This window comes from Chiloscyllium plagiosum, chromosome 51 (assembly GCF_004010195.1).
Source record: "Chiloscyllium plagiosum isolate BGI_BamShark_2017 chromosome 51, ASM401019v2, whole genome shotgun sequence".
Taxonomy (NCBI): domain Eukaryota; kingdom Metazoa; phylum Chordata; class Chondrichthyes; order Orectolobiformes; family Hemiscylliidae; genus Chiloscyllium; species Chiloscyllium plagiosum.
The window spans coordinates 2,300,864-2,322,313 of NC_057760.1; the positions used below are offsets into that span (position 1 = coordinate 2,300,864).

Sequence of the window (21,450 nt, forward strand, 5' to 3'; positions counted from 1 at the left end):
TGGCAAGACCATTTAGGACTGAGATTTCTTCACTCAAATAATAATAGACCTGTGGAATTCTCTATCACAGAAGGCTGTGGAAGCCAAGTCATTTAATATATTTAAGAAAAAAATTATCATTTTTAAGATTGGGGTATGGGGAGAAAGCTGGGAAATGGCATTGAGATAAATGATCGGCCATGATTCTATTGAATGGTTGAGCAGACTTGAAGGGCCAAATGGGGGTATAATGGCCTAGTGGTATTATTGCTGAACTATTAATCCACTGATGTTCTGGGACCAAGATTCGAATCCCTCCAGAGCAGATGGTACAATTTGGTTCCAATAAAAATCTGGAATCAAAACTCTAATGATGACCATGAAATCCTGACAATGGTTGAAAAACCCACCTGGTTCACTAATGCCCTTTTAGAAAGGAAGGTGAAAGTGAGGACTGGAGATTAGAGTCGAGAGAGCGGTGCTGGAAAAGCACAGCAGGTCAGGCAGCATCCGAGCAACAGGAAAATCGATGTTTCGGGCAAAAGCCCTTCATCAGGAATGGAAAATCAGCATTTCAGGCAAAAGCCCTTTGTCCTTACTCAGTCTGGGCAATGGGGTCTGACTCTTTCTTAACAATTAAGGATGGGCAACAAACACTGACCGAGCTGGCGATGCCCACATCCCACCAACCAACAATGGAGGAAGAGCTTAATAAGGAAACTCCTGCTCTCATAGCATCATAGACCTATACAGCAAGGAAACAGACCCTAGGGTCCAACGTGTTCATGCCAACTAGATATCTTAAGTTAGTCTAGTCCCATTTACCAGCATTTGGCCCATATTCCTCTAAACCCTTCCTACTCATGTACCCATCCAGATGTCTTTTAAATGCTGTAATTATACCAGCCTCCACCACGTCCTCTGGCAGCTTGTTCCACACATGTACCACCCTTTGCATGGAAAAGGTTGACCTTAGGTCTCTTTTAAATCTTTTCCCTCTCACCTTTAACCTTTGCCCTCTAGTTTTGGACTCCACTACCCCGTGGAAAAAAGATTTTGCCTATTCACTCTATCCATGCCCCTTGTGATTTTTGTAAACTCCTATACAGTTCCTATGTTTCGAAACACAAAAAACGGGGAGACAGAGAGAAAATAAAAGCAGAATAATCATACAGAACAAAGAACCGCAGGTGCTAAAGATGTGAAACATAAACTGCTGGGGAAAAAATCTGTGGAGGGAAAGCAGAGTCAGCGTTTTCAATGCGGTGAGAGGATAATAATAAAATTTAAGTAAAGGTTAGATAAATAAGGTTGAAGAGGTTAATGGGGAGCAGCTGCCATCGACCAAAGTGGGAGGCAATGGCACAAGATGGCGACGGTCACCCCACGCGCGCGGCTTTCCCGCCCTGACGGGGAACGTTCGCCCGCTGTTCCAGGGCCGCCTTGCGGGGCGGAAGTGGCCTCCGATTCCGCCAACCCCTGCGGGGCGCAAACAAAACGCGGGAGGGGGAACATCCGGTGGAGGGGCCTACTTTCGGTGGCTGAGGGCGTGTGCGGGGGAGTCACGTGGGGCGATGGAGCGCGAGGCTCATGGCGGTTCGAGCCTGACCAGGCTTTCTCCGCCTCTTCATCTTCCCCTGTCCCGGCTGGGTAAGGCCGGTATCTGATGCTTACCGTACCACTTTGCTACGACCTTCTTCTGGAAGGGAAGCGGGGCAGAGCGCAGTCCTCCAGTGGGGACTGGAGTCACCTATAATTGAGCAGAGGGTTAGAGTAAAGAAGGTGTGCCCCAGTGGGGACTGGAGTCACCTATAATTGAGCAGAGGGTTAGAGTAAAGAAGGTGTGCCCCAATGGGGACTGAGTAAAGGGTTAGAGTAAAGAAGGCATGCCCCAGTGGGGACTGGAGTCACCTATAATTGAGCAAAGGGTTAGAGTAAAGAAGGCATGCCCCAATGGGGACTGGAGTCACCTGTAAGGATTGAGCAAAGGGTTAGAGTGAAGAAGGCATGCCCCAATGAGGACTGAGTAAAGGGTTAGAGTGAAGAAGGCATGCCCCAATGGGGACTGGAGTCACCTATATTTGAGCAAAGGATTAGAGTAAAGAAGGCATGCCCCAATGAGGACTGAGTAAAGGGTTAGAGTGAAGAAGGCATGCCCCAATGGGGACTGAGTAAAGGGTTAGAGTAAAGAAGGCATGCCCCAATGGAGACTGGAGTCACCTATATTTGAGCAAAGGATTAGAGTAAAGAAGGCATGCCCCAATGAGGACTGAGTAAAGGGTTAGAGTGAAGAAGGCATGCCCCAATGGGGACTGGAGTCACCTATATTTGAGCAAAGGATTAGAGTAAAGAAGGCATGCCCCAATGAGGACTGAGTAAAGGGTTAGAGTGAAGAAGGCATGCCCCAATGGGGACTGAGTAAAGGGTTAGAGTAAAGAAGGCATGCCCCAATGGAGACTGGAGTCACCTATATTTGAGCAAAGGATTAGAGTAAAGAAGGCATGCCCCAATGAGGACTGGAGTCACCTGTAAGGATTGAGCAGAGGGTTTAAGTGAAGAAGGCATGCCCCAGTGGGGACTGGAGTCACCTATGAGGGTTGGGTAGAGAGGGAGATCAGAAGGATTCAGAAGAAGGATAGGGTAGAGACCAAGGGTGAAGAGGGGATGCCCCAGTGGGACTGGAGTCACATATAGGGATTGGCTAGAGGGTTTAGGAGTTCAGAAGGATTCAGGAAAAGGATTGGGTAGAGGGTTATGGTAATAAAGGCATACCCTAATGGGACTGGAGTCACATGTAAGAACAGGCAGCAGGGTTAGGGGGATGGAGTGGGTGTGTCTACATGGATTTGGAGTGAGCAAAAACATTAGGAGGGTGTTGGGGAGAAATGTGTAGATATGGTGCCCCAGTGGGGCTGAAATCACATGTAAAGTTCAGGCAGATGTTTTGGTGTGAGGTTGGTGGTGTTGACCTTATAGGACTGGAGTCATTTATAAGGAATGGGTAAAAGATTAGGGATATGGAAGGATGCCCCAATGGAACTGGAGTCACTTATGAAGAAGGTTTCTACATGGAATAAAAGAGCACCCTGCAGTGAGTTATACACTGGAATCTAATTGAGGGGTTCAGGGGCTTTATATACAAAATAGATGCTCAGGAGTGAGTTAAGGTAGGGAGTGGATGGGGGGCTGTGGAAGAGAGGTTATGGGCACCACAAATCTCTGCCTCACGTGGTGTTGAGGGTCCATTGCCAACTGAACTGCTACAATAAGCTGCATGATTGCATCCTGCTCTACCTAGATCTTGCTTCCCAACCCTTCTGACTGTGAAACTTAGTGGCTGTTAGGAAAGGCCCTCCATCAGATCCAGGCTTTTAACCTCCTCTCGGGATATCAGTTTAACTGTGCTTTAATCACTTTGATGCAATTCTACCAGGTTCTGGAGATCTGTGGAATTCCATTATTTTCCTCTGTCAGATTCCAGTCTATAACTCCTTCCTGAGTAACTTATTCGATATATAATTCACCTGAGCCCTCTGATTATGTCAGCTGGGAAATCACTCCTATATATCTGTTATTTTCTATCTAAACTATCCCCACACCCCTTGATTATATTCTAATCTGTAACTCTCCCCTAGTATGTTATTCTATATATAAATCCTCTGAACCTCTTTATTAGATTTGTTTTCAATATATAAATGCCCATTTCCCCCCAATCCCTACGCTGGATACCAGCCTGTAACTCACTTCTGAGCATCAGTTCTATATATAAAGCCTCTGAACCTCAATTAGACTCCAGTCTGTAACTCACCGCAGGGTGTTTTTTATTCTATGTAGCAAAGCTTTGAAGCTCTTGACTATATTCCAGTTCATCTCCCTGAACCCTTGATCAGATTCCAGTCTGTAAAACATTGCTGAGTATCTGTTATTGAATATAAAAGCCACCGGAATGCCTCATTTGATTCTAGTCTGTAATTCACTCCCAGGTATCTTATCTAAACATACCTCTTCTTCTCCCCGCCCCCCCCCCCCCCCTCCCCCCATCGATTCCAGAACCTCTAGATTAAATTCTAGTCTGTAACTCACTCCTGGATCTCTGCTATTCTATCTATAAAGCCCCCGAACCCCTTGATTAGATTCCACTCTGTAACTTACTCCCATTTATCTGTTATTTTGTAGATAAGCCCTCAAACGTCATGATTAGATTCCAGTCTGTATCTCTTGTCTGGGGTTACATCCTTAGTTTAATGTACTTATCACTTGTTCTTTTCCAATAGATCATGTATATTAGTTCAACAGCACTTTCAGGGAGTTCTGGGGTATTTTAAGCTAAATCTATTGAAAGTTGCATTGTTTAATTCTGCAGTTGTTTAGTTGGTGGAACTTCAATTGCTGGAACCTTTGCTCAGAATTGAAACTAACTGGCTGCTTGAATTCCTTCAGGTCTTAGGAAGCCTCTGCAGAAAATGAAAATGTAAGTTTATGCAACATTATTTTATTTCCTTAAGGACGTATAATCTTGGGTAGGGAGATTTAATGATGTTTACAAACAGAAGTATTAGTTGCCAGCCTCATGAACTTCCTTCACCATTCAGCAAGATTGTGGCTGATCTGATTAGAACTGAACTGGTAGATCTGTGGGTTTTGGGTTGCTGATGGACTCTAGAGTGCTGGCCGCATGTGTTTCCACGGTGATATGCCTCACTGCCCATCTTTCATGTGGGAGCAATGCAGTCGATGTGGATGGATTATTTGCCTGCAGGGGGTGTCACAGTTGAGTGATCTTGGCTTGACATCCAGTTGTAACGGTGGAATTTGATTAGATAACCTGCAGTATGGAAACAGGCCATTTCGCCCAACAAGTCCACACCGTCCACACCCACTCAGACCGTTCCCCTACCCTATATTTACCCCAGACTATTGCACCTAACACTATGGGCAATTTAGCATGACCAGTTCACCTGACTAGCACATCTTTGGATTGTGGGAGGATACCAGAGCACCCGGAGGAAACCCACACAGACACAGGGACAATGTGCAAACTCCACACAGACCAAGGTGGGAATCAAACCTGGATCCCTGGCACTGTGAGGCAGCAGTGCTAACCACTGATTCACTGTGCCGCCCTATTGAACCCATGTAACCAGTGCATTTTCCCAGGCCTATGGATTACTAATCTAGTGACAATACTGCTCTGGAACCATCTTGCCTCTGTTCATTGAATTTAATTTATTGTCACATGTACCGAGGCACAGTGAAAAGCTTTGTCTTGCGAGCAATACATGCGGATCGCATAGTTAAGTAGCATAGATAAGTAAATACTAGGTAAACAGCAGAAACAACAAAAACACAGGTATAGGCTTCATCTGACTGTACTCCCCAGTGTTCAGGCTGTCGTAGAATTGTACAGCATGGAAACCCTTCGGTCCAACTTGTCCGTGCTGACCAGATGTCTAAAATTAATCTAGTCCCATTTACTTGCATTTGGCATATCTCTCTAAACCCTTCCTATTCATGTATCCATCCAGATGACTTTTAAATGCTGTAATTGTACCAGCCTCCACCACTTCCTCTGGCAGCTCATTCCATACACACACCACCCTCTGTGTGAAAAAGTTGTGCCGAAGATCTCTTTTAAATATTTCCCCTCTCACTTTCCCTCTAATTTTGGACTGCCCTACCCTGGGAAAAAGAGCTTGGCTATTCTGGGCTCTTAAACAGTTAATTGATCTGCCATTAGCACAAAATGCTAAAGGAATGCAGGTTACAGGCAGTTGAATTACTAAGAATACTGCTGTCTTATCAGGCATTAGTGTGCTTCTGGAATTGAAACAAGATTGGATTTGTCTGTTCCTATATTGATCCCAGGGCGACAAGTGAAAGCAGTGAAAAGCAGGTAGCAAGGAGGGTGATTCACCGTGAAGGAGCTTCTAACAGAAGACAGGAACCAAAGAATTCGAAAGGTACGTGGAATATCATTTTTTATTCTTCAGATATTCTCTTCCCGAGTCTTCAATGAACAAAGAGATTTGTCATTTTGGGGCAAGAATAAATGAGCAGTCAGAAATACTGTATGACGTCCGGTAGAGTTTTGAAAAGAAAACTGTATTAAAATTGTTCTTGGAGTTATGCAAGGCCAGCATTAACTACTTTTCATTTTTGTCCACTTGAGAAGGTATGAACTGCTGCAGTCAACTGGTAGCAGAGTTGCTAGCAAGCTATTACAGAGGGCAGTTAAGAATCGACCACATCTTTGAGAGCCTGGAAATGGTGTGTAGGCTGGGCTGGGAAAGGATGGCAGATTACCCTCCTAAAGAAGCAGCTTGGTTTTTCTGGCGATCCAATAGTTTCATGATTATTTGTATATTTAAATTTCCACCAATGTCATTGCTTGGATCAGAACGCGCGCCTCTGGATTATCAGTTCAGACTTTTGATTGACAAGGCCAGTAGCATTGCCACCGTCAAGTGCTATTAAGCCCTTCAGGCCTGTGATTTCCAAAGCTCTCCATTGTTGGGGTATTTTTCACCTCGGGTCCTGTCCGACAAACAACAACAGACAGGAAAGGATGCTTGAAGTCACCCAGCCTGTCCATGCATGTATTCATCTGCAGGAGGTGTTACAATTCCATTTAATGTAGATATATGAACATCCATACTGTCCTGACGAAACTTGAGAGAGGTGAACCCATTCAGAGCTCAGTAGTGAGCTAGTTTTGGACATCTCGTGTCAGACGCGCAGAGAATGTGGCTCATTGACCATAATCAGTGCCTCAGTGCTGGGAATATTGGCTGGAGAGATGACAATGATGTTGGAATGCCAAGCCTGTCAGTACATTTGCAGGATTTTGCATCTGGGATTAGCAGAATGGGAGAGAGGGAATTAAGGGTGGAACATGGTTTTTCTTTCAACTAACAGTCACCTTGTTCCATTGCGGGGGGGGGAAGAAAATCCAATTAGGAAACCTGAATTGTAGAGTATGATCTTTGGCATTCACCCAAGTTGGACTGGGAAGTTCCTAGTTTCATCCCTATTTTATGGTGAGTTTAGTAAATAGGTAAGGAAAGTGCCTTGGGTCGACCTGTTTCAGCTCTGCTTCCCTTGGCTATGGAGCACGGGAGAATGTTGCCTGAGTTCCTGCTGTAGTCGCTGATTCCCGTGTGCAGAGATCATATGGAGTTGGGGGTGGGGTGGGGCTTGCTTGCTAGTGATGCATCCCCTTGTCTGAATTTCCTATTGATTCAGCTAATGTACTAGTGGAACTCAAATCCCAGAGGAACCACATCCTAGCTGGATTGAACAGATGTGGTAGTGGGGGTGGAGGGGGTTGGGCACCTTTCACGGTCTCCCCTTTAAACATATATGGAAATGGCTTTGTATTATCGCTAGACTATTATTTTAGGTAAGGTTTGAACCCCACTGCACCTGATGGAATTCTTAATTCAATAAAAATCTGGAATTAAGGGTCTAATTGTGTTCATGAACTCTTGCCAATTAGAGTCATGGAGTCAGACAGCATGGAAACACACATGTTAGTCCAATTAGTCCATGCCAACCAAGTTTCCCAAACTAAAGTTGTCCCATTTGTCTGTGTTTGGTCCATTTCCCTCTAAACCTTTCCAATTCATATACCTGTCCAATAGTTAAACGTTGTAACTGTACCTGCGCCCACCACTTTTTCTGAATTGTAGGCAAATAATGTTTTTTAGGGAAGGAAGTGTTTTGTCCTCACTTGGTTTAGCCTCCACATGACTCTAGGCCCACAGCAATGTGATTGTCCATCACTAGTTGAGATTCCGTAAATGCTGGCCCAGTCAGCGGCACTGTCATCTTGTAAATGAATAAAACAATTAACCCTTTTTATACTTGTTTTTCCATAGGACCCAGAAAGAAGGGCATCTACATTGGGAACCTTCCATCCGAGATTGCGGAGGTGCGTCGGGACACAATGATTCCATCCTTATTAAGACCTATGGTTTTGAATGATCAGCTTTGCTGTGTGCAGGAGCCTGATCTAGATTCTTTCAACCACACATGATTGTTGATCACGGGAGAGAGAGTTTGTGTTTCAGTTATTATCCCCATTGTATATTGTCCTCGCATAATGGTTACTGTAAACCTACTGTTCACAGAGTATTTGGGAAACTAAACCTAGAGAGCATAATTTAATCCCATTAAATCGGATTTTTGTTCTCTCAAAGTCATGAATCTATGGAATGCAATTTCTGGAGATTGCTAAATGCAGAGTCATTGAATACTTTTAAGGCTGAGTTAGATTCTTGATTTGGAGAAGGCAGTCAAGGTAGAAGACAGAAGGTGGTGGTGGAGGGTTTTTAGACTGGAGGCCTGTGACCAGTGGAGCGCCACAAGGATCAGTGCTGGGTCCACTACTTTTCATCATTTATGCAAATGATTTGAATGTGAGCATAAGAGGCATAGTTGGTAAGTTTGCAGATGATACCAAAGTTGGAGGTGTAGTGGACAGCGAAGAAGGTTACCTCAGATTACAACAGGATCTTGATCAGATGCGCCATCGGGCTGAGGAGTGGCAGATGGAGTTTAATTTAGATAAATGTGAGGTGCTGCATTTTGGGAAAGCAAATGTTAGCAGAACTTATACATATAATGGTAAGGTCCTAGGGAGTGTTGATGAACAAAGACCTTGAACAAAGACCTTGAACAAAGACCTTGAACAAAGACCTTGAACAAAGACCTTGAACAAAGACAGACCTCAGGTTCATAGCTCCCTGAAAGTAGAGTTGCAGGTAGATAGGATAGTGAAGAAGGTGTTTGGTATCCTTTCCTTTATCGGTCAGAGTATTGAGTACAGGAGTTGGGAGGTCATGTTGCGGCTGTACAGGACATTGGTTAGGCCACTGTTGGAATATTGCGTGCAATTCTGGTCTCCTTCCTATTGGAAAGATGTTGTGAAACATGAAAGGGTTCAGACAATTGCAACATTTAAAAGGCATCTGGATGGGGACATGAATAGGAAAAGTTTGGAGGGAATTGGGCCAGGTGGGGCTAAATTGGGTTGGGATATCTGGTTGGTGTGGACAAGTTGGACTGAGAGGTCTGTTTCTGTGCTGTACATCTTTGACTCTATGACACTTAAGAGTATGCGACAATAGATAGAAAAGTAGAATCCATGGTCAGATTAGCAATGATCAAATGGCAGAGCAGGCTGAGAGAGAAGGGAGAGGAGGGAGATTGGACAGAGAGAAAATGAGTTATCTTTGCTGCTGAGGGCGATTGTACTTTACTCCAGCCATCATTCATTATTACATTGTTCCTGGCTGCATAAACTCCAGAATGTGTTAGTACGCCAGCTGCAGTGGGCAATGAATTTGAGTCCTGGTGCCGGGGAAGGAGAGAGAGACTTAAGGAGCAAATGATGGACACACCTGAGTAGCTCAGCCACTAACTCTGGATGGAGAAACAGTTAACACAAATGCTTGCCTTCTCCAGAGACACGTGCTGCTTGAGTTGCTGAATATTTTCAGCCTATGCTGATTTCACTTTCAATTTCTTGCATCTGCAGTGTTTTTTGATTTAGTTCACTGGCATTTCTCAACTAAAAAAAGTCATCTGCACATTCTGCTTTTCTCTCCAGTTTTGACAAAGATTTCTCTCTCTGCCCCCTACCTATCTCTCTGCCCTGCTTCTCTCTCTCTCTCTCTCTCTCTCTCTCTCTCTCTTTCTCTTTCCCCCCACCCACTTCACTCCTTTTACTCCGCCCTCGCTCGTTCTCTCCCTTTGCTCACCCTCCCTGCTCTCTTTCTCTCTAGCTCTGCCCTGTCTCTCTGCCGTTTCAAAAAAGAATCTGTTGCCCTTATCCATCTGGCCTACAGCCAGTGGGGCTGTCAACATCTGAAATTGCCAAATGAGCCATTCAATTCGAGTGCAGTTAGCAATGGGCAACCAGTTTTATTTTTGCTGGTGAACTCATTCCCATGAACAGTAACAGACTCTACTTGTATTTTATCTTGTGTTTGGTTCCTAGAATAGAAATGAAGGAAATGGGTGAGGTATGGGGAAATTGGGGTTTTGGCCTCGTTTGTTCTGCTCTCATTAGACATTCTTTGGAAAGGGCTCGGAGATGTGATGTCTGACCACTGTTTCCATTTCTTCCAGGAGCAGATCCAGAAGCTGTTTGCTGCATTTGAGCCTGTGACAGTTCGCAAAATAGTGTCAGGGCTGAAGTGGTAAGCTGCAGATTGGTGGTTCGGGAACAGCTTGCACTTAGAGAGCATCTTTATCCTTTAGCGTAGTAAGACATCTGGCAAAGTTTCACACGGAGAGAAAATTTGCTAACATAATTTGACCAAGAGGCACCAAGGAGGTAGAAAGATCAGGCTGTATGGAGATAGGGAGAAGTATAGGGGCTGAAGGAGATTATAGAGGTGAGGATATAGAGAGGATTAAAAACAAATGCTCTCCTATTCATTTCTGGCTCTTGCACGATGAGTAACAGCCCACTCTAGTGTTCTCAGCCAACAGATTCATAGCTCCTTGAAAGTGGAGTTGCAAGTAGATAGGATAGTGAAGAAGGCATTTGATATGCTTTCCTTTTATTGGTCAGAGTATTGAGTACAGGAGTTGGGAGGTCATTTGCAGCTGTACAGGACATTGGTTAGGCCACTTTTGGAATATTGCATGCAATTCTGGTCTTCCTATCGGAAAGATGTTGTGAAACTTGAAACAGTTCAGAAAAGATTTACAAGGAGCGTCGGAGGCTGAGGGGTGACCTTATAGAGATTTATAAAATCATGAGGGGCATGTATAGGATAAATAGACAAAGTCTCTTCCCTGGGATGGGGGAGTCCAGAACTAGAGAGCATAGGTTTAGGGTGAGGGGGGGAAAGATATAAAAGAGACCTAAGGGACAACATTTTCACGCAGAGTGTGGTGTGTGTATGGAATGAGCTGCCAGAGGAAGTGGTGGATGCTGGTACAATTGTAACATTTGGGGGGGGGGGGGGGGGGGGGAGAGAGAGAGAGAGTGAGTGGAGTGGTGTTCACTGTGATGTGGAGAAAAAGCAGGACGCCTGGTGACATGGAGTAGAAAGTGAGGACTGCAGATGCTTGAGGTCAGAGTCGAGAGTGTCGTGCAGGAAAACCACAGCAGGTCAGGCAGCATTTTAGGAGCAGGAGAAACGTCGTTTCGGACTTAAGCCCTTCATCAGGAATGTAGGGGAGGGCTGAGAGATAAATATGATGGGGTGGGTCTGGCAGGAAGTTAGCTGGGAAGGTGATGGGCCGATGCAGGTGGCGGGTAATGGTGATAGTTCAGAGCGGATAGGTGGGAAGGAAGATGAACAGGTAGGACGGTTCACGAGAGCAGTGCAGAGTTGAAGGGTTGGATCTGGGATGAAGTGGGAGGAGGGGAGATTAGAATACTGGTGAAATTGGTGTTGATGCCATGTGGTTAGAGGGTCCCAAGGTGGAAGGTGAGATGTTCTTCCTCCAGATGTCAGGTGACTAGGATTTGGCGGTGGCGGTGGAGGAGGCCCAGGACTTGCATGTCCTTGGCAGTTGGAGTTGGAGTTGAAGTGTTCAGCCACAGGGCGGTGAAGTTATTTGGTGAGTGTGTCCCAGAGATGTTCTCTGAAACGTTCTGTGAGTTGGCATCCTGTCTCCCCAGTGTAAAGGAGACAACATGAAGAGCAATGGATAAGTAGATGAGGTGTTTGGGTGTGCAGGAAAATCTATGCCGATGTGGAAGGATCTTTAGGGACCTTGGATGGAGGTGAGGGAGGGAGGGAGGTGTGGGTGCAGGTTTTACACGTCTTGCAATGGCAAGGGGAGATGCCAGGAGTGGAGGGTGGATGTGGACCTAACGAAGGAGTCGTGGAGGGAATTGGTCTCTGCAGAATGCTGATAGGATGAAGAAGGAAATATATCTCTGATGGTGCGGTCTGACTGTAGTTGGCAGAAATGGTGGGGGATGATGCACTGCATCTGAAGGTGGAAGGTGAGGACCAGGGGAGTTATATCCTTGTTGTGGTTGGAGGGTTCAAGGGCAGAGGTGCGGGAAGTGAAGGAGATGCACCAGAGGACATTGTTGACCAAGTGGGAGGTGAAATTGCGGCCTTTGAAATAGCAGGTTGAATGGAATGTTCTGAAGTGGAATTGCTTCTGCTGGGAACACACCTGTCAGAGGCGGAGGAATTGGGAGTAAGGATAGTGTTTTTAGAGGAGAGGGGAATGGGAGGAGGTGTAGTCCAGGGAGTTGGTGGGTTTGAACTAGCTATCCGTGTTGAGTCGATCGCCAGAAATGGAGATGGAGAGGTCCAGGAAGGGGAAGGAAGTGTCTGAGGTGGTCCAGGTGAACTTGATGTCAGGGTGGAAGATGTTTGTGAAGTTGATGAACTGTTCAACCTGCTCGTGGGAGCACGAGGTGGCACTGATACAGTCATCAATATAATGGAGGAAACGGTGGATATGGTGCTTGTGCATCTACGAAAGATGGAGTGTTCCACGTATCCAACGAAGAGGCAGGCATAGCTGGGGCTCATGCGGGTGCCCATGGCTACCCCTTTGGTCTGAAGGAAGTGGGAGGATTGAAAGGAGAAGTTGTTCAGCCAATCGAATGAGTGTGTCAGTGGAGGGGTACTGGTTTGGTCGGCGGGAGAGGAAGAAATCGAGAGTTTGAAGGCCTTTGCTATGGCGGATGGATGTGTACAGGGACTGGATGACCATGGTGAAAATGAGGCATTGGGGGCCAGGGAAACAAATGTCATGGAGGGTGTGCGCCAGGGATCCTGCTAGATTGTGGAATCAAATTCCAGGTTTCATCTGAACAAAAATTAGCATGAAAGTGGCGAAAAAGCACCAATGGGTTCACTGAACACAAACCCTTACCTGGTCTGTCCAAAATTTTAGACATGGGTAACTTAGCAAGTTACTGTTGTGTTGGGTATTGTCAGCAACCTCTTCAGGAAACCTTGGGATGGGCAGTAAATGTGAGAGTTGTGGTTGATTGATTTTTTTGGAGGTGATAGTTGTTCTTGCAACATTCCCGATGTTCCCATCCTTTGTTGGCAGCTACGCTTTTGTTGACGTAGGGGATGCTGAAAATGTGGCGCTGGCTATCAGTCACTTGAACAACACCATCTACAATGGGCGACGCCTGGTCGTGAGAGAGCTGTGCGAGTCCCGGGGCAGTGAAAGATTGACAGAAACAACAGAGGTTGAATTGCCGGTAGGATTTGGTAGCTTGCCGTGGACGGTGGCAGTTCGCACTGAGACGGTCAGGCCTTCTCTTTCACCTTGCAGACACTCATCAATAATGCATAGAGTTGCCAACTCTCCAGTCTTCCTTTGGAGTCACCAGGAATTGTAGATTAGCTTTATGGATAATTGTTGTATGCAGACCCATGAGAATAACAACACTGAAGAAGCTTTACACCATCCAGGATAAAGCAGCATCTTAACTGGTACACCACTTACCATCTTCAACGTTGACTCCCTCCACTCTGATACTCAGTCACAGCATTGTGCATCATCTACAGTAACTCACTAAAGTCACCAAACTCTTACAGCACCTTAATTAGCTGAGCAGTTTTCCCTTCCAAACCCCTTCACCATCCTGACTTGGAACTAGATCAGCCATTCTTTTAGTATCGCTGGATCAAACTCAGAGTTGTATAGCATGGAAGCAGTTGGATCCTTTAGTCCAATTGTCCATGCTGACCAGATATCCTAAATTAATCTAATTCCATTTGCCCCATATCTCCCTAAACCTTTCCTGTTCATGTATCCATCCAGATGCCTTTTAAATGTTGTAATTGTACCAGCCTCCACCACCACCTCTGGCGGCTCATTCATACGCATGCCACCCTCTATGTACAAAGGTTGTCCGTCAGGTACCTTTAAATCTTGGAACTCCTTCCCTAACAGCACTTTGGCTGCACTATTCCCCAAGGAGTAGAACGGTTGGAGAAGACAGCTCACCACCACCTAAGGATCATTTGGGGATAGGCAATAAATTGCAGGTCTAGCCACCGACACCCACAGCCTATGAACAAATCTTTAAAAGAATGCAAGTAATCCACTAGCACATCAAACAGACATTCGTTGATTGTTTTTCATTTCAGTGATAGGAGTGTTGGAAATGGGGAGGGGTGAGGTTTCCTGATACTGCAGGACTGTTGGCAGTGGAAGGCCATGACAAAGCTAGTTGGTAGCCTTGGAAAAGGGTAGAATCCAAGTTGTTTGGGAGAAATGGGCAGGAGGCCTGTCTTGGAGAAACCATCTAAGCCCTTGCTTTAAACAAAACCTATTCTTGGGAAGTAGCCAGTTTCAGCAATTGCCCCTCCCCAGTTGTCCCTTGAGAAGGTGGCAATGAACTGGCTCCGTGAATTGCTGGATCCTGTAGTGTAGTGTAGGTGCATCCATCATGCTGTTCAGGAGGCAGTTCTGGCAAAGAAGTATTTCTCAGTCAGCATGGTGTGGAGCTCAGAGGGAAACCTGCAGTTGGCAAGGCTCCCACTGTGTCTGCTGCCCCCACTGTCCTGTCCACTGTTGGAACGTGTTGTAGATTGAAGCAAAGCTTCAGGCTAACCAGCCAAAGAGGATGGGTTGCTCCCATGACCACTGCCCGTTGTGGCGCTGAACTCCAGAGATCTGAAAGCTCCCATCTTTCATTAGCCTAAACAAGGAGGGAGGGTTGGATAAAATAATTGAAGGTCCATACTCCTGATCAGTCACATATTGAGAAATGTTTTTTAGTGAGGTGTGATTCTGACCTGTCATTATTGAGGCTTTGATTATACAGCCTACTGCCGATCCCTAGGGAAATAATGGAACAGTCAACTCCAGTGGTGCTCTCAGCTGGAAAGTGACTCAAATCTAAATTGTGCAGTGCTTCCATTGACCGTTATTCTAATCTTGTACCCTCTCTTTATTTTACTCACAGCCTTTGGAGAAGGTTGACAAAGACCTCAGTCTAGGTAACAGTAAGTACTTTCTATGGCTTTATCTCCTGCATTCTTTCACTCCCTCACCTTCTCTTCTTCCTTCACTCACTCATTCCTACCATCACTCACTTCCCTCTTTTCCTGTTCCTTTCTTTTCATTCTCCTCTTTCCCTTGTGTACATACGTAAACACATGCAGACAGATATGCGCATGCACGCACTTTTTTTTTAGATTAGATTACTTACAGTGTGGAAACAGGCCCTTCGGCCCAACAAGTCCACACCGACCCGCCGAAGCGTAACCCACCCATACCCCTACATTTACCCCTAACCTAACACTATGGGCAATTTAGTATGGCCAATTTGCCTGACTTGCACATCTTTGGAACTGTGGGAGGAAACCGGAGCCCCCGGAGGAAACCCACGCAGACACGGGGAGAATGTGCAAACTCCACACAGTCAGTCGCCTGAGGCGGGAATTGAACCCGGGTCTCTGGCGCTGCGAGGCAGCAGTGCTAACCACTGTGCCACCGTGCTGCCCACCATGGGTCAGGTGGAGACCATTTAGTCCTTTGAGCCTGCATCACAATTCAGCTAAACTGGCCAATCATCACTTATCCCAAGTGCTTTGGGCTTTGGAGCAAAGTTCTACACACGACCCCCCACCTGCAACCCCATGGCCCCATTGAGGGTGTATATCTTACAGACGATAGATTTTGACATGTGAGCCACACCTGAACCCTGTAAACATGTTATGGCTGACTCATCACTGCTGGTTGGGTGGGTGTCAGTGGTTAGTCTGGCTGTTTTGTATTGTCTGGTAGCTCCACATCACCACCTTGGGTGTCTTAGTCATTAGGAACAATTACATTTGTTGAATCTATTCTTGACTTTTAATGATGAGTCAGTCTGTGCCTGACCTAATTTTCAGCATTTACTGATTTATGGGAACAGGAGGAGGCCATTCCATCACATCATTGTTGATCTTGCACTTAACTGAATCCCATTTAACAGCCTTCACTCAATGTGCCTTGTTGTGGATCAGTCCAGAACCATACGGTGTCATCCGTTTTGCACAGAAATAAGGAAAAATTGTTTGAGAATTGTGTAACTTTAGGAGTCTGCACTCAGAAGGTGGTAAAGGCAGCGTTGTTAGCTATTTTTTTAGGGTGGGGTGGATAGATTTGAGTGAGGCAAGGAAATTGAAGATTGTTGGGTGAAGATGGGACGGTGAAATTCAAGACACAAACAGATCAGTCATGACCTTATTGAATAAAGCTCTGACCTCTGGATTTTATAGCATTTTGTGGGAAAGAGGGTATTGTATTTTCATTAATCTTTGTGTGGAGGTAAAAGTGTTCCACATAAATTGCCTCACTCCAGTTTTAAGATAATGTCCCCAGTCTTCCACTTCTCCACTGTAGAAAGTTGTTTCTCTGTGCCTACACTGTCAAAGCTTGGTAAAATTTTAAGCACTGATCTCCAAAAGTCAAGGGAGCTTAGTTGAGGTTTAATAGACCTATCTTTGAATCTGAGCCCTTTAAGCCCTCGTGTCAGAGGTCATCGGGGTTGATGGAAATGTGTGTGTAATCAGATTAGTCGTCATTTTATTACTTGGCAGAGCAGGCTTGAGACAAATAGCTGATTCCTGCCTCTAATGTGTACTGTTCAGATAAACCTGTACTGCACCCTCCCCTCTCCAAGGCCAATAAGTCATTCATGCGATACCATATCTGTTGATGGCGTTACCTCTCAGATATCCATCTATCTGAAGATACTTGTATTGAAGACCCTTCCACCTTCAGCTTTCTGTTCTTGATGTTCAAACCTAGACTATGAAACCCACGTTCCTCCAGCATCTTAATATAGCAAAGTGCACCCCCCACCCCCCATTAGATGCATAATTAGATGGACATTGATGATCAGTAGCTTAAGGGGACATTGACATGATTTGATTTATTATTGCCAAATATACCAAGATACAGTGAAATAGAATCATAGAATCCCAGCCATTCAGCCTAACAAGTCCACACCAACTGTCTGAAGAGTAACTCACCCAGACGCATTCCCTTACCCTATTACTCTAAACTTACCCCTGACTAATGCACCTAACCCACACATTCCTGAACACTATGAGCAATTTAACAAGACTAGTTCACCAAACCTGCACATCTTTGGATTATGGGAGTAAACTGGAGCACCCGGAGGAAACCCAAGCAGACACGTGGGGAATATACATATTTCACACAGTTGCCCGAGGCTGGAATTGAATCCAGGTCCCTGTTTCTGTAAGGCTGCAGTTCTAACCACTGAGTTGCCGTGCCACCTTCAACAATAGTATTGTTTTGCATGTCAACCAGACAAATCATTACCTTGCATAAGTGCGTCAGTGTAATAGAACAGAATGCAGAAAACTGTGTTACAGCCACATATGCCCAAAAGCTTAGTGCCACTGGGAGAAACATAAAAATAGGAGCAAGAGGAAGCAATTTGATCCATTAAACCCACCCTGTCATTCAAAATGATCAGTCCTGAATAAGATTTAACACCCAAAACATTGATTTCTCCACTTTCTGATGCTGCTTGGCTTGCTGTGTTCTTCTAGCCTCCAGCTTGTCCAAATTCAAAACAATCATGGCTAATTGGATCACACATTGAGCTGTTCTGATCCATCCATCTTTGCCTACTATGAGTCTATTTATTTATTTCTTAAATAAAGTCAGTAATTTCATCTCCATAATTTCACCACCTATCTAAGTGAAGAAAAGTGTCCTCATCTCAGTCAGAAATGGCCTATGCTGTACCTGGAGACCATGATCCATTGTTATGAATGCCTCCCAGCTAGGGGAAACACCTTTCCCACATCCAGTATATCCAGCCCTGTTAGAACAATATATATTTCATAGAGTAATAGAGATGTACAGCATGGAAACAGACCTTTCGGTCCAACCTGTCCATGCCGACCAGATATCCCAACCCAATCTAGTCCCACCTGCCAGCACCCGGCCCATATCCCTCCAAACCCTTCCTATTCATATACCCATCCAAATGCCTCTTAAATGTTGCAATTGTACCAGCCTCCACCGACGCTCCAGAGAAAACAGCCCTAGCCTGCTCAGCCTCTCCCTATAGCTCAAATCCTCCAACCCTGGCAACATCCTTGTAAATCGTTTCTGAACCCTTTCAAGTTTCACAACATCTTTCCGATAGGAAGGGGACCAGAATTGCATGCAATATTCCAAAAGTGGCCTAACCAATGCCACAGCATAACTTCACAACTTTCAATAAAATATCTTCTCATTCTTCTAAACTGCAATGAATACAGGTCCAGTTGACCCAATCTCTCCTCCCACAAACCTGTCATCCCTGGAATCAGTCTAGTGAATCTTCTCCGCATTTCCTGTTTGACAGTTATAACTTTCCTTAGGTAAGCAGAACACAGTGGTTAGCACTGCTGCCTCACAGCGCCAGAGATCCGGGTTCAATTCCCGCCTCAGGCAACTGTCTGTGTGGAGTTTGCACATTCTCCCTGTGTCTGCATGGGTTTCCTCCGGGTGCTCCGGTTTCCTCCCACAGTCACAAAGATGTGCAGGTCAGGTGAATTGGCCATGCTAGATTGCCCATAGTGTTAGGTCTGGGTGGGTTGCTCTTCAGAAGATTGGTGTGGACTTGTTGGGCCGAAGGGCCTGTTTCCACGCTGTAAGTAATCTAATCTATAACTGCATGCAATCCAAGTGTGATCTCACTAAGCTCCTGAACAGATGCAGTAAGACTTTCCTTGCTCCTGTACTCAAACCCTCTTGCAATGAAGGTGAACATGCCATTTGCCTTCCTAACTGCTTGTTTCACCTGCGTGCTTGCTTTCAGTGCCTGGTTCACGCTGACATCCAGATACTTTTGTACATCAAGACCTAGTTCTTGTCAACATACTGGAAATATTCAGTCTGATTTCCTCGTCTAAATCTTTGGAATGTACAGTGAATAGCTGGGGCATAAGTACTGGTCATTGGGATACCCAACTTGTCATCACCTTCCGCTCTGAAAATTACTCACTTATTTATATTCTCAGTTTCCAGTCTGCTAATCAGTTCTCAATCCATGCCAGTACATTAGCCCAATCCCACGTGATTTGATTTTGCACCACAACCTCTTGTGTGGGACATTATTGAAAGCTTTCTGAAAATCCACATACTCCACATCCGCCAGTTCTCCCACATCCATTAACTCGTTATATCCTCAAAAACATAGGTTTTCAGGAGTCTCTTAAAGGAGGAGTGAGAAGTGAAGAGGCTTAAGGAGGGAACTGCTGGGTGGGTGTTGGAAGCATGGATGGCTGTAGGCGCAGCCACTAATGGTGCAGCGAAAGCACTAGAGGGTGCAGGCGAGGCACGTTAGAGAATGGCCAGAAGTGGTTAAAATGTTGCTAGGAGGCAGTCCTTGGAGGAATTTGAATGTGAGAATGTACATGCTAAATTAGAGATGTCAGAACCATGGAGACCACCAGTACAAACACACAATGCACCGTAGGATTGCATGTGCAAAATGGGCAGGAGAACACTGGCTCGCTTCTCTCAAAAACAAAGTGGGGATGGTGAAAGCGAAGGGGCCATTTTATAAAGCGTTGCTTCAGTCTATTTAATGGTACTTATTTCTTCCACACGCTTTGTTTTTCTCTCCTGCAGAAACCTTGTGTATCTCTCGGACGGTTAAAGATGGAAGTCAGATCAACTACGCGATCCCTTTAGAGATGAGGTACTGACGACAGTTTTCATTCTCTGCCATGCCTCCAGGTCAAAGGTTACTACTGTCAGTGGCTCAAAAGAAATTAGAGCTATGCAGGCCAGAACTTATTCCATTGTTTTGAACTGAACTCAGAGAATTGTGTCGCACAGAAAGAAGGCCATCTGGCCCATCAAACTTGTGCTGGACTTTGACGTAGTAATCCACTGAGTCCTATTCCATTCCCTCTCTTATTTTTCCCCCTACCCTGCAAAGTTTTCTTTGTAAGTGTTAACCCAGTTCTCTTTTGAAAGTTTGAAATGTTGCTGGTATTGCATCTGAAGGTTTGTGGGCACCGTGAACCCGTTACCTAAGAAAGGATATAGAGTAGATTCCTGAGGTATCAGATCTACTCTCTGTGGAGCGGTTGATGAGTTTGGGCCTCTATTGTTTGGAATTTAGAAGCATGAGAGGTGATCTAATTGAAACTCGGGGTGGGGGGAGAAGAAAGTCTTGCAGAGTGGATGCAGGAGAGGAGGGTGTCTAGACCTAGGGCAGTCTCAGATTTAGGAGCAGGCAATTTAAAACTGATGAGGAAAGTTTTCACTTAGACAGTGGTGAATCTTTGGAATTCTCTACCCCCCAGAAAGGCTGAGGAAGCTCAATCTTTGAACAGGTTCAAGATCAGAGATCAATCAATTCCTACACACCAGTAACATCAAAGGATGTGGGGAGAGTGCAGGGAAATGGCATTGAGGTGGATGACAGTCATCATCTGCAGCAGTTCATTTGAATCGAGGATTACATCTGTCAAGCTGGGTGAGTTTTTGGATCACTGTGCAGTCAGTATCAGATCCACAAGTTTTTCTGCAGTGGGAGCACATAGATGCAAGAGATTTATAACCTCAGGTTGGCTTTCTGTTCTTTCCTCTGCTGCCATCATTCCACTTAGTTGAGTTGTTTCTAGGTAGTTTGTGCTTAGAGGATCAGTAGGAGCTATGTTGACAGCTTTTTGGTCCCTGTCTGTGGTAGAGGGTCGGCCATGATCTAATATAGCAGGGCAGGCTGTTTGGGCTGAATGACTGCCCCCTGTTGCTGTGTATCTATGTTTTTATGTTCCCATTGAACATTCTTCCACTTTCCCTTTGGTTAGTGTGTTTCGGATCACAACTCGCTGCTTCAGGTTTTTTTACACGTTCTCCTGGTTACCCATCTGGTTGCTTTGTCAGTCCATTGCTTACCAAATCTTTCCACCTTAGTCAACTGGTGCAATGATAGATCATTAGTCTATAGGAACAGAAGTAGGCTATTCAGCTCATCAAGTCAACTGTGCCATTTGATGAGACCATGGCTGATCTCTCAATTCTCAAGGTTGAAACTTTATTGCTGGAACAGCACAGCAGGTCAGGCAGCATCCAGGGAACAGGAGATTCGACGTTTCGGGCACAGGCCCTTCTTCAGGAATGAGCAGAGAGTGTTCAGCAGGAGAAGATAAAAGGTAGGGAGGAGGGACTTGGAGGAGGGGAGTTGGAAATGTGATAGGTGGAAAGAGGTCAAGGTGAGGGTGATAGGTCGGAGTAGGATGGAGGCGGAGAGGTCAACAAGAAGACTGCAGGTCAGGAAGGCGGTGCCAGGCGGGAGGGATTCGGCTGAGACAAGGGGGGGGGAGGGGGATGAAGAAACTGGTGAAGTCCAAGTTCATCCCCTGCGGTTGGAGGGTTCCCAGTCGGAAGATAAGACGCTCCTCCTCCGACCGTCGGGTTGTTGTGGTTTGGCGGTGGATGAGTCCAATGACCTGCATATCCTCGGTGGAGTGGGAGGAGGAGTTGAAATGC

The 21,450-nt window shown here is 45.5% G+C and overlaps 1 protein-coding gene across 5 annotated transcripts in view; it reads left to right on the top strand.

The window, feature by feature from the left end:
* The first annotated feature begins 1,508 nt into the window (after positions 1 to 1,508).
* Positions 1,509 to 21,450, top strand: part of LOC122544780 (tudor domain-containing protein 10-like) — a 36,445-nt gene continuing 16,503 nt past the window's right edge. Inside the window, exons 1-8 of one of the 5 annotated variants that reach the window (XM_043684108.1) lie at positions 1,509 to 1,629; positions 4,420 to 4,450; positions 5,845 to 5,939; positions 7,857 to 7,909; positions 10,111 to 10,181; positions 13,024 to 13,180; positions 14,897 to 14,936; positions 19,579 to 19,648. In XM_043684108.1, the coding sequence (XP_043540043.1) occupies positions 1,554 to 1,629; positions 4,420 to 4,450; positions 5,845 to 5,939; positions 7,857 to 7,909; positions 10,111 to 10,181; positions 13,024 to 13,180; positions 14,897 to 14,936; positions 19,579 to 19,648 (593 nt within the window). In that variant the 5' untranslated portion in view covers positions 1,509 to 1,553. Of the gene's footprint in view, positions 1,630 to 2,897; positions 3,071 to 4,419; positions 4,451 to 5,844; positions 5,940 to 7,856; positions 7,910 to 9,923; positions 10,005 to 10,110; positions 10,182 to 13,023; positions 13,181 to 14,896; positions 14,937 to 19,578; positions 19,649 to 21,450 lie in introns of those variants that run through there. The other 4 variants (XM_043684105.1, XM_043684107.1, XM_043684106.1 and 1 more) reach the window with 4 other exon arrangements.